The following is a 19,579-nucleotide window of genomic DNA, read 5'->3' on the forward strand; positions in this document are numbered from 1 at the left end:
ATTTACAATGGCTGCGAATTGCTATCTATTAAAGATGGCATGCAGAAAGGGAGGACTGGGAAGATCATTGCTGATAAATGTTAGAAAGCTGTTGGTCTGTCTTCAATGATTAATTTCCAAGGAACATGTTTTGACCCCCAAATGTAAAGGTCCTGGCTTAGAAAGATGGAAGATTACTTAGTTAACATATGGGAAAGAACAATGCATTTATTTACCATGTTCTAGTGCTTTCAGGGGAAGCCAAAAAAGAATGACGGAGTGGATCAAGGCATTGATGCAGTGACCCCAGAACACCTAAAGGAGGAAAAAAAAAACCAAGAAAGTCAGAAGAGCGATCAAACTCTCCAACAAGTCCCATCAAACGATTCATTAAGTCCCATCAAACGAGCAAACTTTTTTTTTTTAGTAGAAAGTGTTTTCTTTCATTGCAAAAGCTGGAGTGCTACAACACACACGCAGAGACAAAGACAAATAAGAAAACAAAATCAGGAGTAAAATTCAACAGGACTAAATCCACACAAAGACACTCCTATCTTTGCTAGGTTTTGGAAAATTTATGCAGCAAAGCCATCTATGTTTTAGATTTTTTTTAAAAATGTTTTTATATGTATCAATCCAAACACTATAAAGAAGTATATCTTTGTGTTTCCTGGAATTGAATTTTACGTGGAGAAAAACCATACCCCAAGTATCCATTTTCTATTCTTCCTTGTGTCTGGGTGGTTTGTTCATATAAATCAGCCAAGGAAACCATGAAAATTTGACACTGAGTAAATTTAGCATTAAATAAGGTAAAGGTTCCCCTCACACATATGTGCTAGTCGTTCCCGACTCTAGGGGGTGGTGCTCATCTTTGTGTCAAAGCCGAAGAGCCAGCGCTGTCTGAAGATGTCTCCATAGTCATGTGGCCAACATGACTAAACGCTGAAGGTGCACGGAACACTGTTACCTTCCCACCAAAGGTGGTTCCTATTTTTCTACTTGCATTTTTACATGCTTTCGAATTGCTAGGTTGGCAGAAGCTGGGACAAGTAATAGGAGCTCACTCCATTACACGGCACTAGGGATTTGAACTGCTGAACTGCCAACCTTTCTATCGACAAGCTCAGCGTCTTAGCCACTGAGCCACCGCTTCCCTCTCACAAAGGGTTAGTCATATAATTAACACAGGGAATTCTAGGCAGAGTTGTCCCAGAAAATCTAAATCTGAGTAGCACCAATCTAGACTTTGGCAACCTTTTTGGACTAGGAATCATCCTTTTTAAAATGATTTCTTCTTGGGGAGTCAAAGGCTGCAGAAAACTTTGCCGAGTTATTATATTATTAGAAAGAAGTAGGTTTGGATTTCCAACTTTTCCCTAACTTATTCAAATATTTTACTCATTCATGAACTTTTTATGTGAGCTGGTAATTGTAGGATGATGGGTATTTTTCCTTTCCCCTTTCCACACAAGGATGTCAGAGTTTGGAGAGGGCACTTCCTAATATAATACTGTAATAAGAGCAGAAACTATTTGTCCTTGTTCCCTTTCTCTCTGCTCCATTCTCTCTCTTTTGTGTTACATTTAATTCTTTTATTTTATCCCCACATCTGACAACCATTCCTTCTCAGAAACTGCCACATGCTTTATAAGTCAAGCAAATGCTGCCTTGAAATCTAGGGAGAGAAACAAATTAGTTTTTACCTTGTTGAAGTGATGAAAATTTTATTTCCTAAATTTGCTGAGGTTTGAAAGTCATTCACCACATTCAGAAACATTTTTAATCCCATTGATCACTGTCATCTGATTTTGAATGAATGAATGCATTCTAAAACAAACATTGCTATTTAAAAATAAAGTGATCAGGCACCTAATTCAGATAGTCCGCAAAACTCAAAACAATCCTGTTTACTCTTTATTTCTGTAATAGTAGGATGATGGAAAGATACATGCAAAACAACAAAATCCAGTCCTCATGGTTTCTTATGCCATTTTTAAGTTCATTAAGATCCCACATGAAAGAAAAAGTAATCTTTTGAAACCTTAAACCTCCTGCACCGTCTTAGACCTTTTCTGTCCTTTAAGCTCTGAACTGCTAAAATTTTATTAGATAGAGTAGGTTAATAAAACATGAAAACTGAGAATGGAGGAAATTCTCAGAAATATGAAAAGAAAATATTAAGTGTAACTTTACCTGCGTATCTCCCTGAAACATCTTTTTAAACCTATAACCTGAAGGGAACAATAAAGTCATCTCAATATTTTTCTTTGAATCTCTGGAGAGGAAGTGGTGAAAAGGCAACAGGTAAAAGTGTGGGAACATTTCATCGCCAAATACCAAATCATTTGGAACTTGTTGCAAAGAACACACAGTGATATTAATTCATACGCTAGCGTAGAGACTCTTATAAACGTATATGACTAATATTCCAATTTGGAAACCTACGCCTGACCTTTTCAACTTACAGCAGGGAACCGGGGACTTCACCCAGTGAGAGTCATCATGCTTTGGAAGGAATTAGCAAGCAGAACTCCTGCCAATTCAACATAGTAAATGAAGCAGACATTTTTTTATACCCTGTTGCAGCTGGATGCCAAAATACTGCCAATGTTGTAGACAGTCTAGTTACCGTGCCTCAAAAGATAATGAGAACCAGCTCTCAGAAGTTAATATTCAAAGCTTGAATTATTCTAAACGCTACCATAAATTTTGTACCTATTCCTAGGATTGAGCTGCCTTTAAGAATAAGAAAGATATAACCATGAATATATAGATTGCATTTCCTTGGTACAAGGAAGCTCGGGCGATTCTTAAATGGAGGTGTCTACATGGATTTGAGTATTTCTTATTTGGGGAACCCAAACGCAGACAGTACTGACCAGGGAGTAATGTATAGGATTTCTACATGAGTTATCTGTTAACGTGGTCTTACTCAACCTAATTCTTGATGACATTCATTGTCTTTTAATAAGGGCTTGTTGGTAATGGGAGATCATTTTGAATTTCCAGATAGAAATGTCAGTATAGAAAGTTGCAATTGTGTTGTTTCTGACGTTTGACAGTCTTTCATAGCTAATATATGGAACTTGGATTGTTAACTTGTATCCTTTAAGATTTTAAGCTGGTTTTTTTTTTCCAACTAATCCCCGTGTAGATGTTTATGAGGAAGAGGTCTTTTCAGTGGGTCTAGGACAACTTATCATAGCCAACTCACCATGGCCAACTTGCTACGACCCACTAGCCATGGACAATTCGCCATGAACAACTCGCCGTGGGACAATTCAATACTGTATTAAAATTTTCATTCAGTTACTTTTATCATTGGTGACCACACTTTTTATCAAAATTCTTCAAAATTTCTGGATTGACTTCTGTTCTGACCCCTCCCCTCCATACGGTGAGTCACGCCGACACAAGATTACTGCTAGACAATTTATTCACAGTAAATTAACACACCGACAAGACTTTGGCAGCAACCCAGATTTCCATAGATAAGAAATACACACCAGAGCTTCTCCAGCTTTAGTATAATAGTTGTATCCTGCAAACAGCCTCCTCCCAAAGTCCCTTGTTATATACTCTCTTGGGAGGAGCCTAATCACAACCACTTGGGTCCAATTATCTCCTTTGTCTCCTTAATTGTTGCCGGTGCTTATCTGCCCGTCTCTGCCGGGCGTCTGGGACCAATTCCCTCTGCACCTCATCACTGCTCAAGGGCCTGACATCAGGGACACATTCCCTTTGGCTTTCACCGCTGCTCCATGCCTCAGGCGCCTCCTGGTGGCCAACCAGCCTCTCTGGTCCCTACTCGGAGTCTGAACCCTGTCCAGGATCCTCCACATCTTCTAGAGCCGACTCATAAGGTCCCTCGCTATCGGAGTCTGTTTGCAACTCCAGTGGCTCCTGCTGGGCCACAACAGACTTCTTTATCTTATTATTATTGGCCAAAAGTCCATTGAAATTAATTTAACTTTTGTATTTGTTGAATTGTCCTGTTCCATGCCAAGTTGACTATGGTGACTTGGTTGTGGTGAGTTGTCCCAATCCATTTTCACTGATGGTGCAGCATTATCTTTCCCCAACTAACTCTAACTCAATTAATCTTTTGGAACCAAAAACATTTAGCTGTAATGATACCTTTCTGTCTATTTCGTAACATTTCACAGACTTTTAATTCTTACTCTTTACTAAGTATATAATATTAGTGTTTTCTGATAGGGTTGTTTTGCATGTAATCTTCCCCCCATAATCACCATTCACAGTTGGAAGCTGATTTACTACCACTACAAGATCTAGTATTTATTAAGGATGAACATTAAGGATTAATCATTTCAGGGTGTTCAATCTGAAATAGCAGCTGTAAATTAAAATTTCAGCTTTAAGCTCATATAGCCCTGTTGTTTTTAATCCTTCCCCTAAGGTAAACATTGCCTCTTACCCTGCTATTGAACCCATCAGCATTTTGAGTAATTTTGTAGAGCTGGGGAAACCTAAGCATGTTGTCCTGGGAGCACGATCGTTCAAAGATTCCCAAGGTGAAGGGAGGTAATGCTGTGAACATCTAGAAAAAACAAAGGCAGTAATTAAAAATAACAGACCATTAACGTTGAAAAGCACACGTCATACCTGGAAAGAATCTCGACATTGTTAAAATCCACACCAACAACTTTACTAAATTCAGCTGTGCTGAATCTAAATTAGATGCCCGAAGCAGACAAGTTTTTATCATATAGTGCTGCTATATGCAAAGCAGAAGGCTGCAGCGGACTGAAGTAAAATATCCCTTGATTTCCATTCAATGAAAAATAAAATAAAAAAGAGGCCTCTAAATCAACTGCTTATAAAGGCAATTCAGAATACACCTTAAGCCAGCGGTCCCCAACCTTTCTGGCACTAGGGACTGGTTTTGTTGAAGACAATTTTTCTATGGGCTAGTGGGGGTGGGTGGGATGGTTTTGTGCACAACCTAAATTAAGATTAAGATTTAGTTTATTTGTATGCCACCCTTCTCCGGGAGGGACTCAGGGCGGCGAACAACTCAAAGGGGGGAAAAGGGAACATAAAACACAATACACGTGATTAAAATAAACAAGAATCATACAACCATACAAGTCGAGAGGGGAGGGGAACTCATCAACCCCATCGGGCATGTGCTGATGAGGCTTCGCTCACTTGCCTGCTTGCTGGTTTCTAAGAGGCCATAGACCGGTACCAGTCTGAGGTCTACTTTGTAAGTTACACCCAGAATCATTTTTAATGCATAGTGGTACACTATGTTTATAGTTAGTTTTTCTACTGTCAGGATTTGGCTTTTCCAAGGTTTATGATCACTTAATATTTTTATAGTAGTTCCCAAGATATCATAGTTCAACATATTTTTGAAACCAAGGAATCTTTTCATATTTAGTGATAATTTTTCAACTAAACTATGATTCAGAATCAGTATAGGATGATCTTAAGGTTGAATTTTGGTATTCTATAGAAGTTTGTGTTAGGGTTCAGCTTCCTTGAGGAATATTTAATATCTGCTGTTTTGATTCAGAACAGGTTTTTTTAATAGTTAGTTGTAGCCTTATATTTACATGGGATGAGGGATCAGTGTGGAGAGAGTATTGTGTTAAATATTTTAAATGGCATTTTTGAGAGGTTAGGATTAAGGTTCTGCTTCCTAGACATTGGTGGGAAAATTTAATATGTGCTTTTAAAATTGTGCATGCAGGATCTTTTAGGTTGAATATTTATACTAGCATTTATGCAAAGATAGGAGTACATTAATGCTTCCTGGATGCTGACAGTAAAATCCAGTAAAATTCTGTGCATATGGTGCATCCTTGGATAAGGGATATAAATATTAGTTACAGCAAATGAATGAATGAATGAATCATTTGAAATTTTATATATAGTAAGAAATCAAATGGATCAACAGACGAATTAACCCAGATTTTTTCACTTGAGGTCCAGGGGTGGGTTCTGACAGGCACTACTGCCAGTTTGCTCATGTGTGCGCTTTGCACGTCCATCGTGTGCATGCACAGTGCAAGTAAAAGAAAAGAACTGAAAAACAAGATGCCGTCGCCTCCACCTGAGGAACTGATTCGTGACGTGGCAGGTCTGGGTTGCTGCTAGTTCCAGGCCGCCAAACCCCTACCAGTTTGGCCGAACCAGTTTGAACTGGTAGGAACCCACCCATTGTTGAGGTGCAAATTATGACGCTCAGATTATCATAATTCATACTTATACTGTATTATACGTCAGACCCAGATCTCTAGAGAAGCCTATAATGCTTGAAAGTGGGAAGGAAAAAGAAGATAATGCCCAACAGCAAAGTGGATGGACTCAATTATAGTAGTGATAGCAATAGACCTTAGACTTACTGTATATACTGCTTCACAATGCTTTACAGCCCACTCTAAGTGGCTTACAGAGTCAGCATATTGCCCCCAACAATCTGGATCCTTATTTTACTGACCTCAAAAGGATGGAAGGCTGAGTGAGCCAATGAGAATTGAACTGCCGAACTGCAGGCAGCCAGCAGAAATAGCCTGCAGTACTGCATTCTAGTCACTGCACCAACCATGCTTATTCAATCAAAACAATGTTGTTAAGTTTAAATTAAAGCTTCTATTGAGTGTTGAGTGATTCTTAGTTTAAATATTTATATTGTCATTTTGTAGGGGGGCAGATTAGGGGAAGAATTAGGCTTTCTTGAACTTGATAGTAAAATTGGGAATTGCATTAGATTCAGGATTATCTTTTATCATTAAAGATAACCTCATGTTTTAAGGTTTAGATGGAGGATGGGATTGAATATTTATTCTAATAAATAGGGCAGTTAGAGTTAGGGTTCCTTGAAGTTAATGGTAATATTTACTAATCAGACTTGGCTACTTTTTATGTTTCTGGTAGATAAATTTATATTGAATATAGCAGGATACTAAATATCTGGATTGCCATCTGGGGAAGTTTAGTGTTAGTGTTCGATTTCCTTTGTTTTAGAAAAATTGCACAAGCATCTTAGAATCAGGCAATATTTTCATGTTTTATGGGAATATTGTGTTTTTAATTACTGTTGAGCTGAAATATATTTATGATGGTAAATATTTGTACTGGAAATTTGGTAGATTAGGTTAGGCTTATTTGAGAACATTCAGTGGTTAGTTTTCCTTCTCTAATCATGAATTAATCAAGCATGACAAAATGTCGTGTCTCCAGTGTCTTCTCCACTGAGTGAGGTCACATCAACTAAATCAGATTGATTATTAAACATTAACATAATATTATTAAAACATTAGGATAACTACGTGATAATTATGTGGCAACAGCTGACTCAGCTAGTAAAGATGTGCCATCAGCATGTATAGTGACATATCAGAGAAAATGACTGCATATCCTCTGTTAAAATAGTCTCAAGAGTCAGTCCTCTAAGGAGTAGGCAAACCATGGTTTGCTACTTCCATTCCAACTCTTGAAATCCATCCATCCACCCAATTAGTTTTTCCCACTTCTGTGACAATTCCACTCCCTGGTGACCTCAATTGCAGCCCATCTGCAGCCTCTGACCCTGGGAAAGGAGCCTATCCTGCTGTATCTGAACTCTTTCCTACTTTAGAATTCTATTCTAAACACAATCGAACCATATAGAATAGAATAGAATTCTTTATTGGCCAAATGTGCCAAAGACAAGGAATTTGTCTTTGGTGCATATGATCTCAGTGGACATAAAGAAAAATAAAATGGAATATATTCATCAAGAATCATAAGATGACTTAGTGATAGCCGTAGGTTACTAATAAGCAATCAAATTATGCTAGGAAACAAAATAAAACAATATAAATTGTAAAGATACAAGCAACATGGTTATAGTCATAAGTGGGAAGAGATAGGTACTAGGAAGAAAGAGAAGAATAATAGTAATACAGTCTTAGTAGATAATTTGAGTGTTGTGGGAATTAGTTGTTTAGCAGAATGATGGCATTTGTGAAAAACTGTCCTTGTGTCTAGTTGCTCTGGTGGGCAGTGCCCTATAGCATCGTTTGAGGGTTGAAGTTGAAACAATTTATGTCCAGGATGTGAGGGGTCTGTAGTTATTTTCACAGCCTTCTTTTTGACTCCTGCAGTATAAACGACCTCAATGGATGGCAGATTGGTAGCAAATTGTTTATTCTGCAATTCTAATGATCCGTTGAAGTCTCTGTCTGTCTTGTTTGATTGCAGAGCCAAACCAGACAGTTATAGAGGTGCAGATGAGAGACTCAATAATTCCTCTGTGGAATAGAATATCCTGCATGATTGTCCATGTTGGGGCCACTTTGACTCAGTTGGCCATACATTGTGGAGGCATTTGCTAGGTTTAAAGAATTATTTAAATTTTTAAGCAATTATTTCACATCAGAAATAAAAGCAAAAGCTTTATATTTTTGTTCAGGCCTACTGGCCAACAAGCCCAAGTGAAGAGGATAGATGATGAAGTAAACTGCATAGACGTGAACAGCCCTGGAATGTCATTCCCAGTTTGGCCTGATATCCAGTGGAGAGGGGAGTACACTTACCACATTGTAGAGCCCAATGCACCAGCGCTCAAATAAAATCTGCCCAGAGAATCCATTAACGAATGCAAACCAAAGCTGAAATAGAGAAAGGTTGCACAAAGCTTTAGATCAGTGTGACACAACACATTTCTACACAGTGGACGAGCACATGGAATGTGGATATCGTTTGGAAGCAGCTGCTGAGCAAATTCTAAAAATAAGCGCTGACAGTTGTTCTTCCTTAAATAGAGAATACTACAGGAGTGTTGGAACAATCTATAGAATTCGCATCATTACACTAAAATAACAAACTTGTAAGCATATACAACGATTCGTCAGGGCTAGCAAATTCTTAGTGAGTATTCTTTAGCACTAGAAGCTAATCTAGTTTCAGCCACATAGCATGTAAAATCTAAACTGCATGCCAAGAAAAATAATCCTGTAAATACGTGATACTGTTACAGTGGCCTATGCCTTATGCTTGCCCACCTTAGGATTTGAAATGGATGAAGAAGTTGAAAAGATTATTTTAAAGAAATATTGAAAACAATAATAACAACAACATAATTCTGGTTCCAAAGAGTGATTTGGGTGGCAAAGTATGATACTTCAAAGACTCCCTAGAGTTTCAGCGTTGCTATGCAATATGAAGAATTAGAAATCAGAAGAAATCAAAGTCTAAAGCTATGCATTTTATGAACAATCGGCAATAAGCCAGTAGCACTGAATTCTGAGATACTTAATACTGAATAGAAGAAAACTCCCTTGTATTTGTACAATTAGTTTTGACAGTTTTATAGGGATGACTACAGTATTTCTTAAATACATATAAAAGGAACGCAATCCAAAGTTGCACAAGTAGAGATAAGTGTCCAGTCAAGTTCTAGAAAGAATAAATAACCTTCTGAAGCAGTATTGGGTGCGGTTGGAGTGGGACACAATTGTGGTTTAGAAGTAGGAAGAATCTATCCAAAGATGTCTGTTCTGCTTTCAAAAAGGTTTAGTTAAAACAGTACCATACTTTTTGGAGTATAAGACACACTCTCCCCCCCAAAGAGGGTGGAAATGTTGGTGCATCTTATACACTGAATATGGCCATTTGGGCCTCCCGAAACCCCGTACATTTTAGGCAAAAACGGGGCATGGAGAGGGTTTGGAAGGGCTGTAAAGTACTCCTGGGGGCTGGAGAGAGCAAGAATGGCACTTCTGAGGAGTTTGGTAGGCCAAAAATGGGCGTGTTTTTACAAAAAAAAATGGAGCATGCAGAAGGCTTGAGAGGCCTGCAGAGTGCTCCTGGGAGCTAGAGAGAGCAAAAACCGGCCACAGGAAGCCAAAAACTATTTTTTCCTTCTTTTTCTCTTCGAAATCTTGGTGCGTCTTATACTCCGGTGCATCTTATACTCCGAAACATATGGTATATTATGCCTACTTAATTTTTGCAATTAAAAGCACACCTATCTTATTTTAGGGAATAGGAAATTAGGCAACTGTATAGAAGAGGCAATTATGTGTCCCTGAAATATAGATCCAGTGAATGCTATTTTGCTTTTAAAAAGGATTACTTTCCATATTAAATTATGGGATAATTTTAAAAAAATATGTTAGACATTATGTCATAATGGCATAGTTAGGTGTCAGGTATTAAGAGCCAAAAGCTGAAATCTGACTTTTACCAAGTAATCAAATGGATATTTCCTCTCTGTCCCACTGGAGCCTTTTCAGATACTGTATATAAATAATAAAACAAATACATGTGTTCCTGCTTCCATCCTTGGTTAATAGACCCAAGTGCTGAATTTTGAGTAGAGTTCATTGGTCTTGATTGCCAAAAACTTTGATTTTGATCCCAATGTTCACATTTGCAAAGGCAGTAGCAATAATACTGTACAGAAATGGGAGATCAATTAGTGTAAATGTAATACTTTAAGCACCGGTTTCCTGCTGTAGACATACAATAGAATTGAGATGAATTCTAAGATCTGCTGAAATGAAATTATGTACATATTGTGAATTTGATTTCTTTCAACCCTTCCATTCTATGATTCTGTAATGCAATTAAATATAGAATATATTTAATAATAATTGTCTAACTGATAATGGCTATCAGACGAAACTATTTGGAGGTATAATCTTTCTTTACACTGATAAGCTAATTAACCCATATAGCATGGTACTCATCCAAGGCCGTTTTAATAGCATTATGGGCCTCGGGCAAAGCAATGTACTGTGACTCCTATGACAACTACTCACAAGAATAAAAATGTAAGCAGTCAATAAAATTAAACATATATTTGCATGTTAGTATTAATAAAAAATGCAATAAATTGTAATAAATATGTTGCTGTATTTATATGATACAAGGTGCATTGAAGGGTTAACAGATTAGTATGGGGCCTCTATGCTTGTGGGGCCCATGGACAAGTGTCCATCAGGCCCATGCATTAAGACAGCCCTATTTCACCCACCCAATCCATTGTCTTAAGCCACAGGAAACAGATATATTGTATCTTAAACTGTAGCTCAGTTTTTTTCCAGTTTAAGGCTGTTTCCTGTGGCTTAAGCAACCCACCTGAAGCTCAGTGGCTGTGTCCTACAAAATCAATATGGCCTTAAAAGGTCTGCGCATACGCACATTAGAAAAGATAAAAAAAGGGAAAAATACATTTTTCCAATGAAGATTGTTCTGCGCATGTGCAGAACAGAAAATCAAGATGGCGCCATCAAGCATAGAACCGGTTTGGGTGCGTGTCCGCCTGAGTTATTACCTACCCAGCCGAACCAGTCCAAACCGGTAGCAACCCACCTCTGGATATAGACTAACAGGTAGATTGAGAACTAGGCATACTCTGAAATTATATCTAACTTCAATCTTCTGAATTGTCTATTTTAAGTCTAAACTTAATATATATATGTGTGTTTGTGTGTGTGTGTATCAGTGGTGGGTTGCAGGCAGTACACCCCTGGGATGGAGTACCAGAGCCTGCCCAGAGCACCGGATACCGTTCCGGTGCTCCGGAGGGCCCACCTGCCCACCTAAGCTCCTTACCGGTCTTTTAAATCTTTGGCCCTTCCACACACTTGTACGGCGTGTACAGCATCTGCACTCCGCTGAGCAGCTGGAGCATCATGGAGACTCACAGAAGCGCTAAGACGCATGCGTGTGCTGCCCACATCCATGTGGATGCCACCAGGCCTGATCCAACCGTACTGGTTGTTGGAACGAGATCCAGAACCCACCACTGGGGTGTGTGTGTGTGTGTGTGTGTGTGTGTGTGTGTATGTATGTATGTATGTATGTATGTATGTATGTATGTATGTATGTATGTATATATATATATATATATATATATATATATATATATATATATATATATATATATATATATATATGTATCTATCTATCTATCTAGCTATCTTTATAGCTATCATCTATCTATCTATCTTTATATCTATCTATCTATCAATCAATCAATCTATCTATCTTTATATCTATCTATCTATCTATCTATCTATCTATCTATCTATCTATCTATCTATCTATCTATCTATCTATCTATCTATCTATCTTTATATCTATCATCTATCTATCTATCTTTATATCTATCTATCTATCTTTATATCTATCTATCTATCTATCTATCTATCTATCTATCTATCATCTATATTTATATCTATCTATCTATCTATCTATCTATCTATCTTTATATCTATCATCTATCTATCTATCTTTATATCTATCTATCTATCTTTATATCTATCTATCTATCTATCTATCTATCATCTATATTTATATCTATCTATCTATCTATCTATCTATCTATCTATCTATCTATCTATCTATCTATCTATCATCTAACTATCATATGTATATGTATATGTATATGAATACGAATATGAATATTTGTGTGTGTGTGTACACACACACACACACACACTCACATACACACAATTTCCCCAGAACTCCCATACGTCCAACCCAGTCACCTCCCTTCTTCTCAAAGGTCTTGACTTTAACAAGAATTGCTAAGACTTTGCAGGCCAGCCACTGACCATGCTTGACTCAGACTTGGTGAGTCTACAGGAAAGCCTGCCAAGCCAAGCTCTGTGTGCCAAGCCCCTGGGGGGGGGGGGCTGCAGACCACAGATATGAAATGCTATGAGCAAAAGCATCCAGAGTTATTAAATGTCTTTTCATGTCTCTCTGAGGAAAAAAAATCCTTCTTAAATTCTATTTTGTTCCATTAACTATTTATCGCCTGCTGGCCAGCCTGCCTATCAGAATGGCCCACCTCATTATCCATAAAATATTTGCAGAAAAGAAAATTCTGAAGCTTCAAATTCAAGTACAGTCAGATTTAAAGCTGGGGATCCAATGGTGGCAGGCAGGGAGAAATATGAAGGAGACAGGGGCAGGCCATTCCCAAGGAAGATGCCTCTGGTCCCCATGTTCAGCCCAAGAGCTGGAGCTTTGGCAATCCTGTACTGCAGCTGTTTATTAATTTTTATTCATCTATCACATTTATGTAGCTGCCAACTATATAAATGGTCATCGGAAGCTATTTTTAAAGATTTTTAAAGCATTTTTTTCCCTGTCGGTTCGGGGAAATGCTTTAAAAAGCAGGGGAAAAGGTTCCAATGACCGCGTGGCACACAGCTGAGCCGCATGATCCTCAGAAACTTTTTCTTAAAATACCATTTTTCAGACCCAAGGACAATCTTCCCTATTGGTTTGGCCGAACCAGGAGGATTTCACCCCTGATTCACTTCCATAGAGTGCAGTGGTGGGATTCAAATAATTTAACAACTGGTTCTTTGTCCTAATGACCATCTGGGTAGGTGTGGCTCGATGGTCATGTGACTGGGTGGGTGTGGCCAACTCAATGTCACTCACGTCAATGGGCGCTTCACTTCAGCTGTTACATGTAATAAGGGTTAACCAGAGAAGCAGTTTTTTGTAAGCAGGGCAATATAAAGATTAAGCTAGAAGCAACACCAGAATGTTTCCTTTCTGCCTTCCTTACAGGATTAGCCCTGTAAAGTTGGAAAAAAACAAAATAAGATTTCTTCCAACAACCGGTTCTCTGAATTGCTTAAAAAGTTAACAACCGGGTCTCCCGAATAGGTGCAAACTGGCTGAATCCCACCACTTATAGAGTGTTAGGGAGAACAACATTGCCTCCCCTATTCTGATATCACAGTGTCTGAAATCTCTTTCCCAAGGTCTTCCTGACTCTTCTACAAAATGCTAGTGTGCAATGTATTTTGTGACTGCCTGGGCCTTTACTATTGATGGTTGATTCTAAAAGGCAGAAGCTTCCCATCACTTCGGTTTCTTCATTGTTGAAGATGGATAAATAGTTAAAAATGAACCTACTTGAACAAGACTCTAAGCAATTTCATTTGCAATTAATGGCGTCACATAATTATTCTGAGACATTTAAAGTCTGAAACAAATAAACTAATTTATTTAAATGCTGGTTTATTTAAATATGTCAAGATGATGAGATAACAAGCCAACTTTTCTAAAAGCATACATTTATGCAAAATGGACAGTTTAATAATGGGTAGAACTATCCCTCCACCATCCATCCTGTGGAAGGAAATAGGTGCTGATGCAACTACGGTTATCAACAATTATCACAGGCGCCTATTATAGCTGTACAATATATGGGGAACATTTTAAAATAAAAAAATAACAGAATATCACTGATATTCACTTAATTTGCATGACTTTTCCAAATATATTTGCCTAACAAAGCAGGTTATTTTTATCATATGGTATTTATTTATAATACATCGTTTTAAAATCTTCTTTGTGATGAATATCTTTCAGGAGTGTATATAATGTCTCTGTAATGGAAATAAATGGAAGTACTCCTGTGAGTCCCTTGGACTGCAAGGCGATCAAACTGGTCAGTCCTAGAGGAGATCAACCCTGACTGCTCTTTAGAAGGCCAAATCCTGAAGATGAAAGTCAAATACTTTGGTCACCTAATGAAAAGGAAGGACTCACTGGAGAAGAGCATAATGATGGGAAAGATTGAGGGCAAAAGAAGAAGGGGATGACAGAGAATGAGACGGAGTCACCGAAGCAGAAGGTGTGAGCTTAAGTGGACTCCAGAGGATGGTAGAGGACCGGAAGGCCTGGAGGAACTTTGTCCAGGGGATCACGATTCGTTTGACATGACTTCGCAACTAACAACAACAATGGAAGTACAGTACCCACTTTATTCTTATCATGTGAATACTAACAACAACAATGGAAGTACAGTACCCACTTTATTCTTATCATGTGAATACAAGTAAAGGATTCCCCCCTTAACTTAAGCTAATCAAAAAGATCCTATGTGGAATAGTTAAGGGATATAAATTGGTTTGCATACCAAACCAGGTCCTTGAAATCTAGCAGTTGTGTTTGCACAATGTATTAGTCTTGATTAGGTTTTTATGGCTTAGAGCATTATGTAAATATGCTAGTTTGGTTACTTTAAGATTCCATGCATTGTCTTCTGTTAATGGATTAATTACCAGACCAGGTCCTTACAATTTAGCTGTCATGTTTGCACAATGTTATTAATCTTGATTAGATTGTTATGGTTTAGCTTTAGCACAATTAATCCACAGTAATGGACTGATTCAACAACACATGTGTTGTGTGAATCTAGTCTGAATAAAATGAAGAACATTACAGAACTTTATATTCATCATAGAAAGCTGCATGCAAATAAAACACAATACTCCTTTCTCGCGAAAATATTCCATGGATTAGATGAAATGGTCTGAGACCCACTAAAGCTTATGAGATAATATATTTGTTTGTGAATTGGGGTCCAAACTGGCAAAGGATGGGATGAGCTTTCCCAAAGGTGCTTTTCCAAAAGGCAACTGGACTTTGTTTGCACACACACACACAAACACACACATACCCGACCCCTTGGAAACGTTTACTGTAGCTTCTCATCCAAGAAGCTTCTTCAGTTCTAAGGGAACTGAATTGGTGGGATGAGCTATAAATAACACGAAAGGCCAAACAGTGTTTTTAGACTCAAATCCTTTTTGTCTGAACAAGAAGTGAGGAATTTTATATAAATCCATTTATGCGTGTCCAAAAATATTCCGTGCCTGTTGTCAGCATAAAAAAAACTTGGCAAGTCACAATCTTTTACTTGCTTCAGCAACATTTAATTTTCTATACAAGTGGCCTTCCTTTATCCAAAGCCTATATCTGGATGCCAGGATCAGCAAATCAGGAATGAATTCCCCTTATGTCATAAATAGACAAATTGGTAGCTGCTCAATCCAAGCACATTGGTTTAATATTGTTGACTTTCAACAGAGCAGAGATCTTTTACAACTAAATACAAGTACTTAACTGCGTTGTTCAGTAGACCCTTAAGGACCTGGACCGCTTTCTGTGAAATGTGGGTAGATTTTTTTTTCCCCCACGGAGAAGTGTAGGGAATGGCTGACCTCTAGAGACAAGAGAGTTTTGCATCACAGTCAAACTAGCCATCAAGAGGCCCTTGTGCAACTTCTAAGCAGATCTGGAGACTATCAACTGTAATGTGTCATCCAGTGGAATCTGCCATCATAGGTCTCTAAATTGTAAAGTTTAAGAGAGTCTGAACAGAGTCTTTTAAAATATTCTGCAAAGGCATGAAGATGGTAAATGCATTAGGCCTCCTTCAACTTGAGTTAATTCATTAGCCTCTCTCTCTCTCTCTCTCTCTCACACACACACACACACACACACATACACACACTTGCTTTTAGCTGCTCAGCAGTTCAAAAATGTAATGTAGTAATGCATTAGATCTAAGGTAACTAGTATAGGCATCTAAGTGATATCTATTTGCATAGCAATGCTTGATTCAACAGCAGTAAATACATCATATTCAAAATAAAACTGAATAACTGAAATGTAAAATTTTATGCTGATTTTTCTTCTTTTTACAAAACTAGGGAAAGAGGGGATAAGAGTTGTTTAAATAAGCACACATAGGCCTATCAGTACAGAATGAACTAAACAGATTTGTCTGTCTCTGCTTTCTGATGATTTTAACTGGAATGAATAGAGCCCTCTTCTGTATTCAAATCATATACTTTACATCCCCAGAGTTTTTCCATAATTCAATATTGCTATTTTATACCCCATTGAAGGGTGTTTCTCTATCAGCCCAAACTGATCAACAAATGTTCTGTCTGTTCTTAATATGAAATGGTTTTAAAACTTTTTTCATACTGAACTGCTTTCTTGAACTCATTTTTGTACAATGAAATAATTGAACCCCTTAGTTTATTTATCAGAAGTTTAACAAAGTTAAACTGTTTGCCAATAACAGTTTAATACAGGTTCTGTGGAAGCTTGCAATAATTATAAACCAGTTCCTAATTGACTAGCAACTCTCCTTAAGAGAAAGATATACTTCTAATGTACTGTAGACAATCTTTTACCTCTTTCATCAAATGTGCAGCATTTCAACTGCTGTATAAAACCACATGATTGATAGACAGAGATGTCTCCCTTGATGAAGGAAAGGATTACTGCAAGGGCATGCATTCAAGAGTTTGGTTTTGTAAAAATCTGGATATTTTCTACCATGTTATCTTGGTCTTGTTACTCAGCCTTTGAACTTCATATCTGAAAATATTTTAGTGATTACAGAAGTTTTCATGCAGCTTCTCAAATGTGGATTAGCTACAATACTAACAAAGAAGAGACAACTCCAAAGCACTGAATGGGCTGGCAAAGGGTAATCCTATGATTAAAAACTGAATGTCTCAAGAGTTTTGGGTATAGTGCATTTGGGGGGGGGGATGTTAAATCAATGAAGAACACATGTGTTATAAGCAAACTATTGGCAAGTGATCATATAATCTTCTGGTTACTATTCAAAGATTCCTGTTCAAGCTAATAGGAAGCTGCTTCATACCGAGTCAAATTATTGATGTATATTTGGACAGAATAAAAGAGTTGGAAGAAACCTTGGAGGTCTTCTAGTCCAACCCCCTGCTTAGGCAGGAAGTCCTACACCACTTCAGACAAATGGTTATCCAATTCTTCTTAAAAACTTCCAGTGTTGGAGCATTCACAGCTTCTGGAGGCAAGTGCCAGCTCAGTGTAGCGGCGGATGTGATGTGCCAATGCCTGGAAGCTGTCAGGATCTGGATGGGTGTAAACAAACTTGCACTCAATCCCGACAAGACTGAGTGGCTGTGGATGCTGCCCCCGAAGGACAGCCCAGATAGTCCATCCTTAATCCTGGGGGGTGAGAACTTATATCCCTCAGAGAGGGCCCGCAATTTGGGGGTCCTCCTGGATCCACAGCTGACATTGGAACATCATCTGTCGGTTGTGACCAGGGGGGCCTTTGCCCAGGTTCGCCTGGTGCACCAATTGCGGCCCTATTTGGATTGGGAGGCACTCCAAACGGTCACTCATGCCCTTGTCACCTCAAGGCTGGACTACTGCAATGCGCTCTACATGGGACTGCCCTTGAAAAGTGTTCGGAGACTACAACTAGTCCAGAATGAAGCAGCGTGAGCGATATTGGGTGTACCAAGGTACACCCACATTATACCTATCCTCCGTGAGCTGCACTGACTTCCTATTGGTCTCTGGACGCAATTCAAGGTGCTGGTTATTACCTTTAAAGCCCTACATGGCTTAGGACCAGGGTATCTGCGAGACCGCCTACTGCCACATATCTCCCAGCGGCCAGTGAGATCCCACAGGGTGGGCCTCCTTCAGATGCCGTCAGCCAGACAATGTCGGCTGGTGGCTCCCCGGAGGAGGGCCTTCTTCCTCCCTTTGGAATGAGCTACCCCCACTCTCATGGCCTTCAGAAAAGCTGTTAAAACCTGGCTATTCTGGCAGGCCTGGGGCTGTTGACCTCACTGTTGAGGTCCAGCCCCGATCAGATTGAGTGCATGTGTGATGTTTTTTAAACCTGTCTTTCCTTTATTTTTTATTACTTCTTTTTTCTTTTTTCTTTGTAAGCCGCCCGGAATCCTTCGGGATTGGGCGGCCTATAAATTTTGCAAATAAACAAACAATCAAACAAATAAATAATAAAGTTGTTCCACTGATTAATTGTTCTAACTGTCAGGAAATTTCTCTTCAGTTCTAAGTTGCTTCTCTCCTTGATTAGTTTCCACCCATTGCTTCTTGTCCTACCCTCAGGTGCTTTGGAAAATAGTTTGACTCTCTCTTCTTTGTGGCAGCCCCCTGAGATATTGGAACACTGCTATCATGTCTCCCCTAGTCCTTCTTTTCATTAAACTAGACATACCCAATTCCTGCAACCGTTCTTCATATGTTTTAGCCTCCAGTCCCCTAATCATCTTTGTTGCTCTTCTCTACACTCTATCTAGAGTCTCCACATCTTTTTTAAAATCGTGGTGACCAAAACTGGATGCAGTATTCCAGTTCCAGTATATAGTTCATTACTTGTCTACAGTAAGCTTCCCTCAACTTAATTTCAGAAGACCTCTACAAACCAACCTTTGTCAAAAGTTATTAATGTAAGCCTAGAGTTGCGAAGGAGAAAACATAAGGGAGAAAGATTCAAAGAAAGAAAATAAAAATTAGGAAATGGTCATTTTGAACTATGCCCCTTGTTTTGGTTAAGTCATATCTACAATTGTCATATATATTTCATCCAAGTTACTACTAACAGAACTGAATGTCATAATTTCTTCAAGTCACTCAACTGATTTTCATATATGCCAACAACACAAAATCATGTATGACTGTTTTAGTCATACATAGGTATTTTATCAGACCTCAGGGCTATTGTAAAGAAAACTTAAGGAGCTGCCACTGACTCTAGTACAATCATTTCCACAGTTGTGGATATATGTTGGGTGCCACTCAGGATAGATCAATCATCTTAAACTTTCCCATTTTAGAAGCTTGTAACTATGTCTATCCCCCCCCCCCACCCATATGCTCTCCTGGTAGACATATTTTCCAATTTTCATTGATGTAGAAATCATGCTTAAGATGGGTATATTCATATAGTTTTTAGATGCTGTAATATTGGGCATGACTCATCTAACAATCACCT

The 19,579-nt window shown here is 38.4% G+C and overlaps 1 protein-coding gene across 2 annotated transcripts in view; it reads right to left on the reverse strand.

The window, feature by feature from the left end:
• Nucleotides 1-19,579, reverse strand: part of ATP8A2 (ATPase phospholipid transporting 8A2) — a 379,008-nt gene that overhangs the window by 108,671 nt on the left and 250,758 nt on the right. For both annotated transcript variants that reach the window (XM_087721235.1, XM_087721234.1), the window contains exons 28-30: nucleotides 8,532-8,606; nucleotides 4,421-4,543; nucleotides 216-294 (exon numbers count right to left, since the gene is read on the reverse strand). In XM_087721235.1, the coding sequence (XP_087577361.1) occupies nucleotides 216-294; nucleotides 4,421-4,543; nucleotides 8,532-8,606 (277 nt within the window). The remainder of the gene's footprint in view (nucleotides 1-215; nucleotides 295-4,420; nucleotides 4,544-8,531; nucleotides 8,607-19,579) is intronic.

The sequence above is a fragment of the Thamnophis sirtalis genome, unplaced genomic scaffold, assembly GCF_051295495.1.
Source record: "Thamnophis sirtalis isolate CommonGarterSnake01/CBP01778 unplaced genomic scaffold, rThaSir2_p1.2 scaffold_8, whole genome shotgun sequence".
In the NCBI taxonomy this organism is placed as follows: domain Eukaryota; kingdom Metazoa; phylum Chordata; class Lepidosauria; order Squamata; family Natricidae; genus Thamnophis; species Thamnophis sirtalis.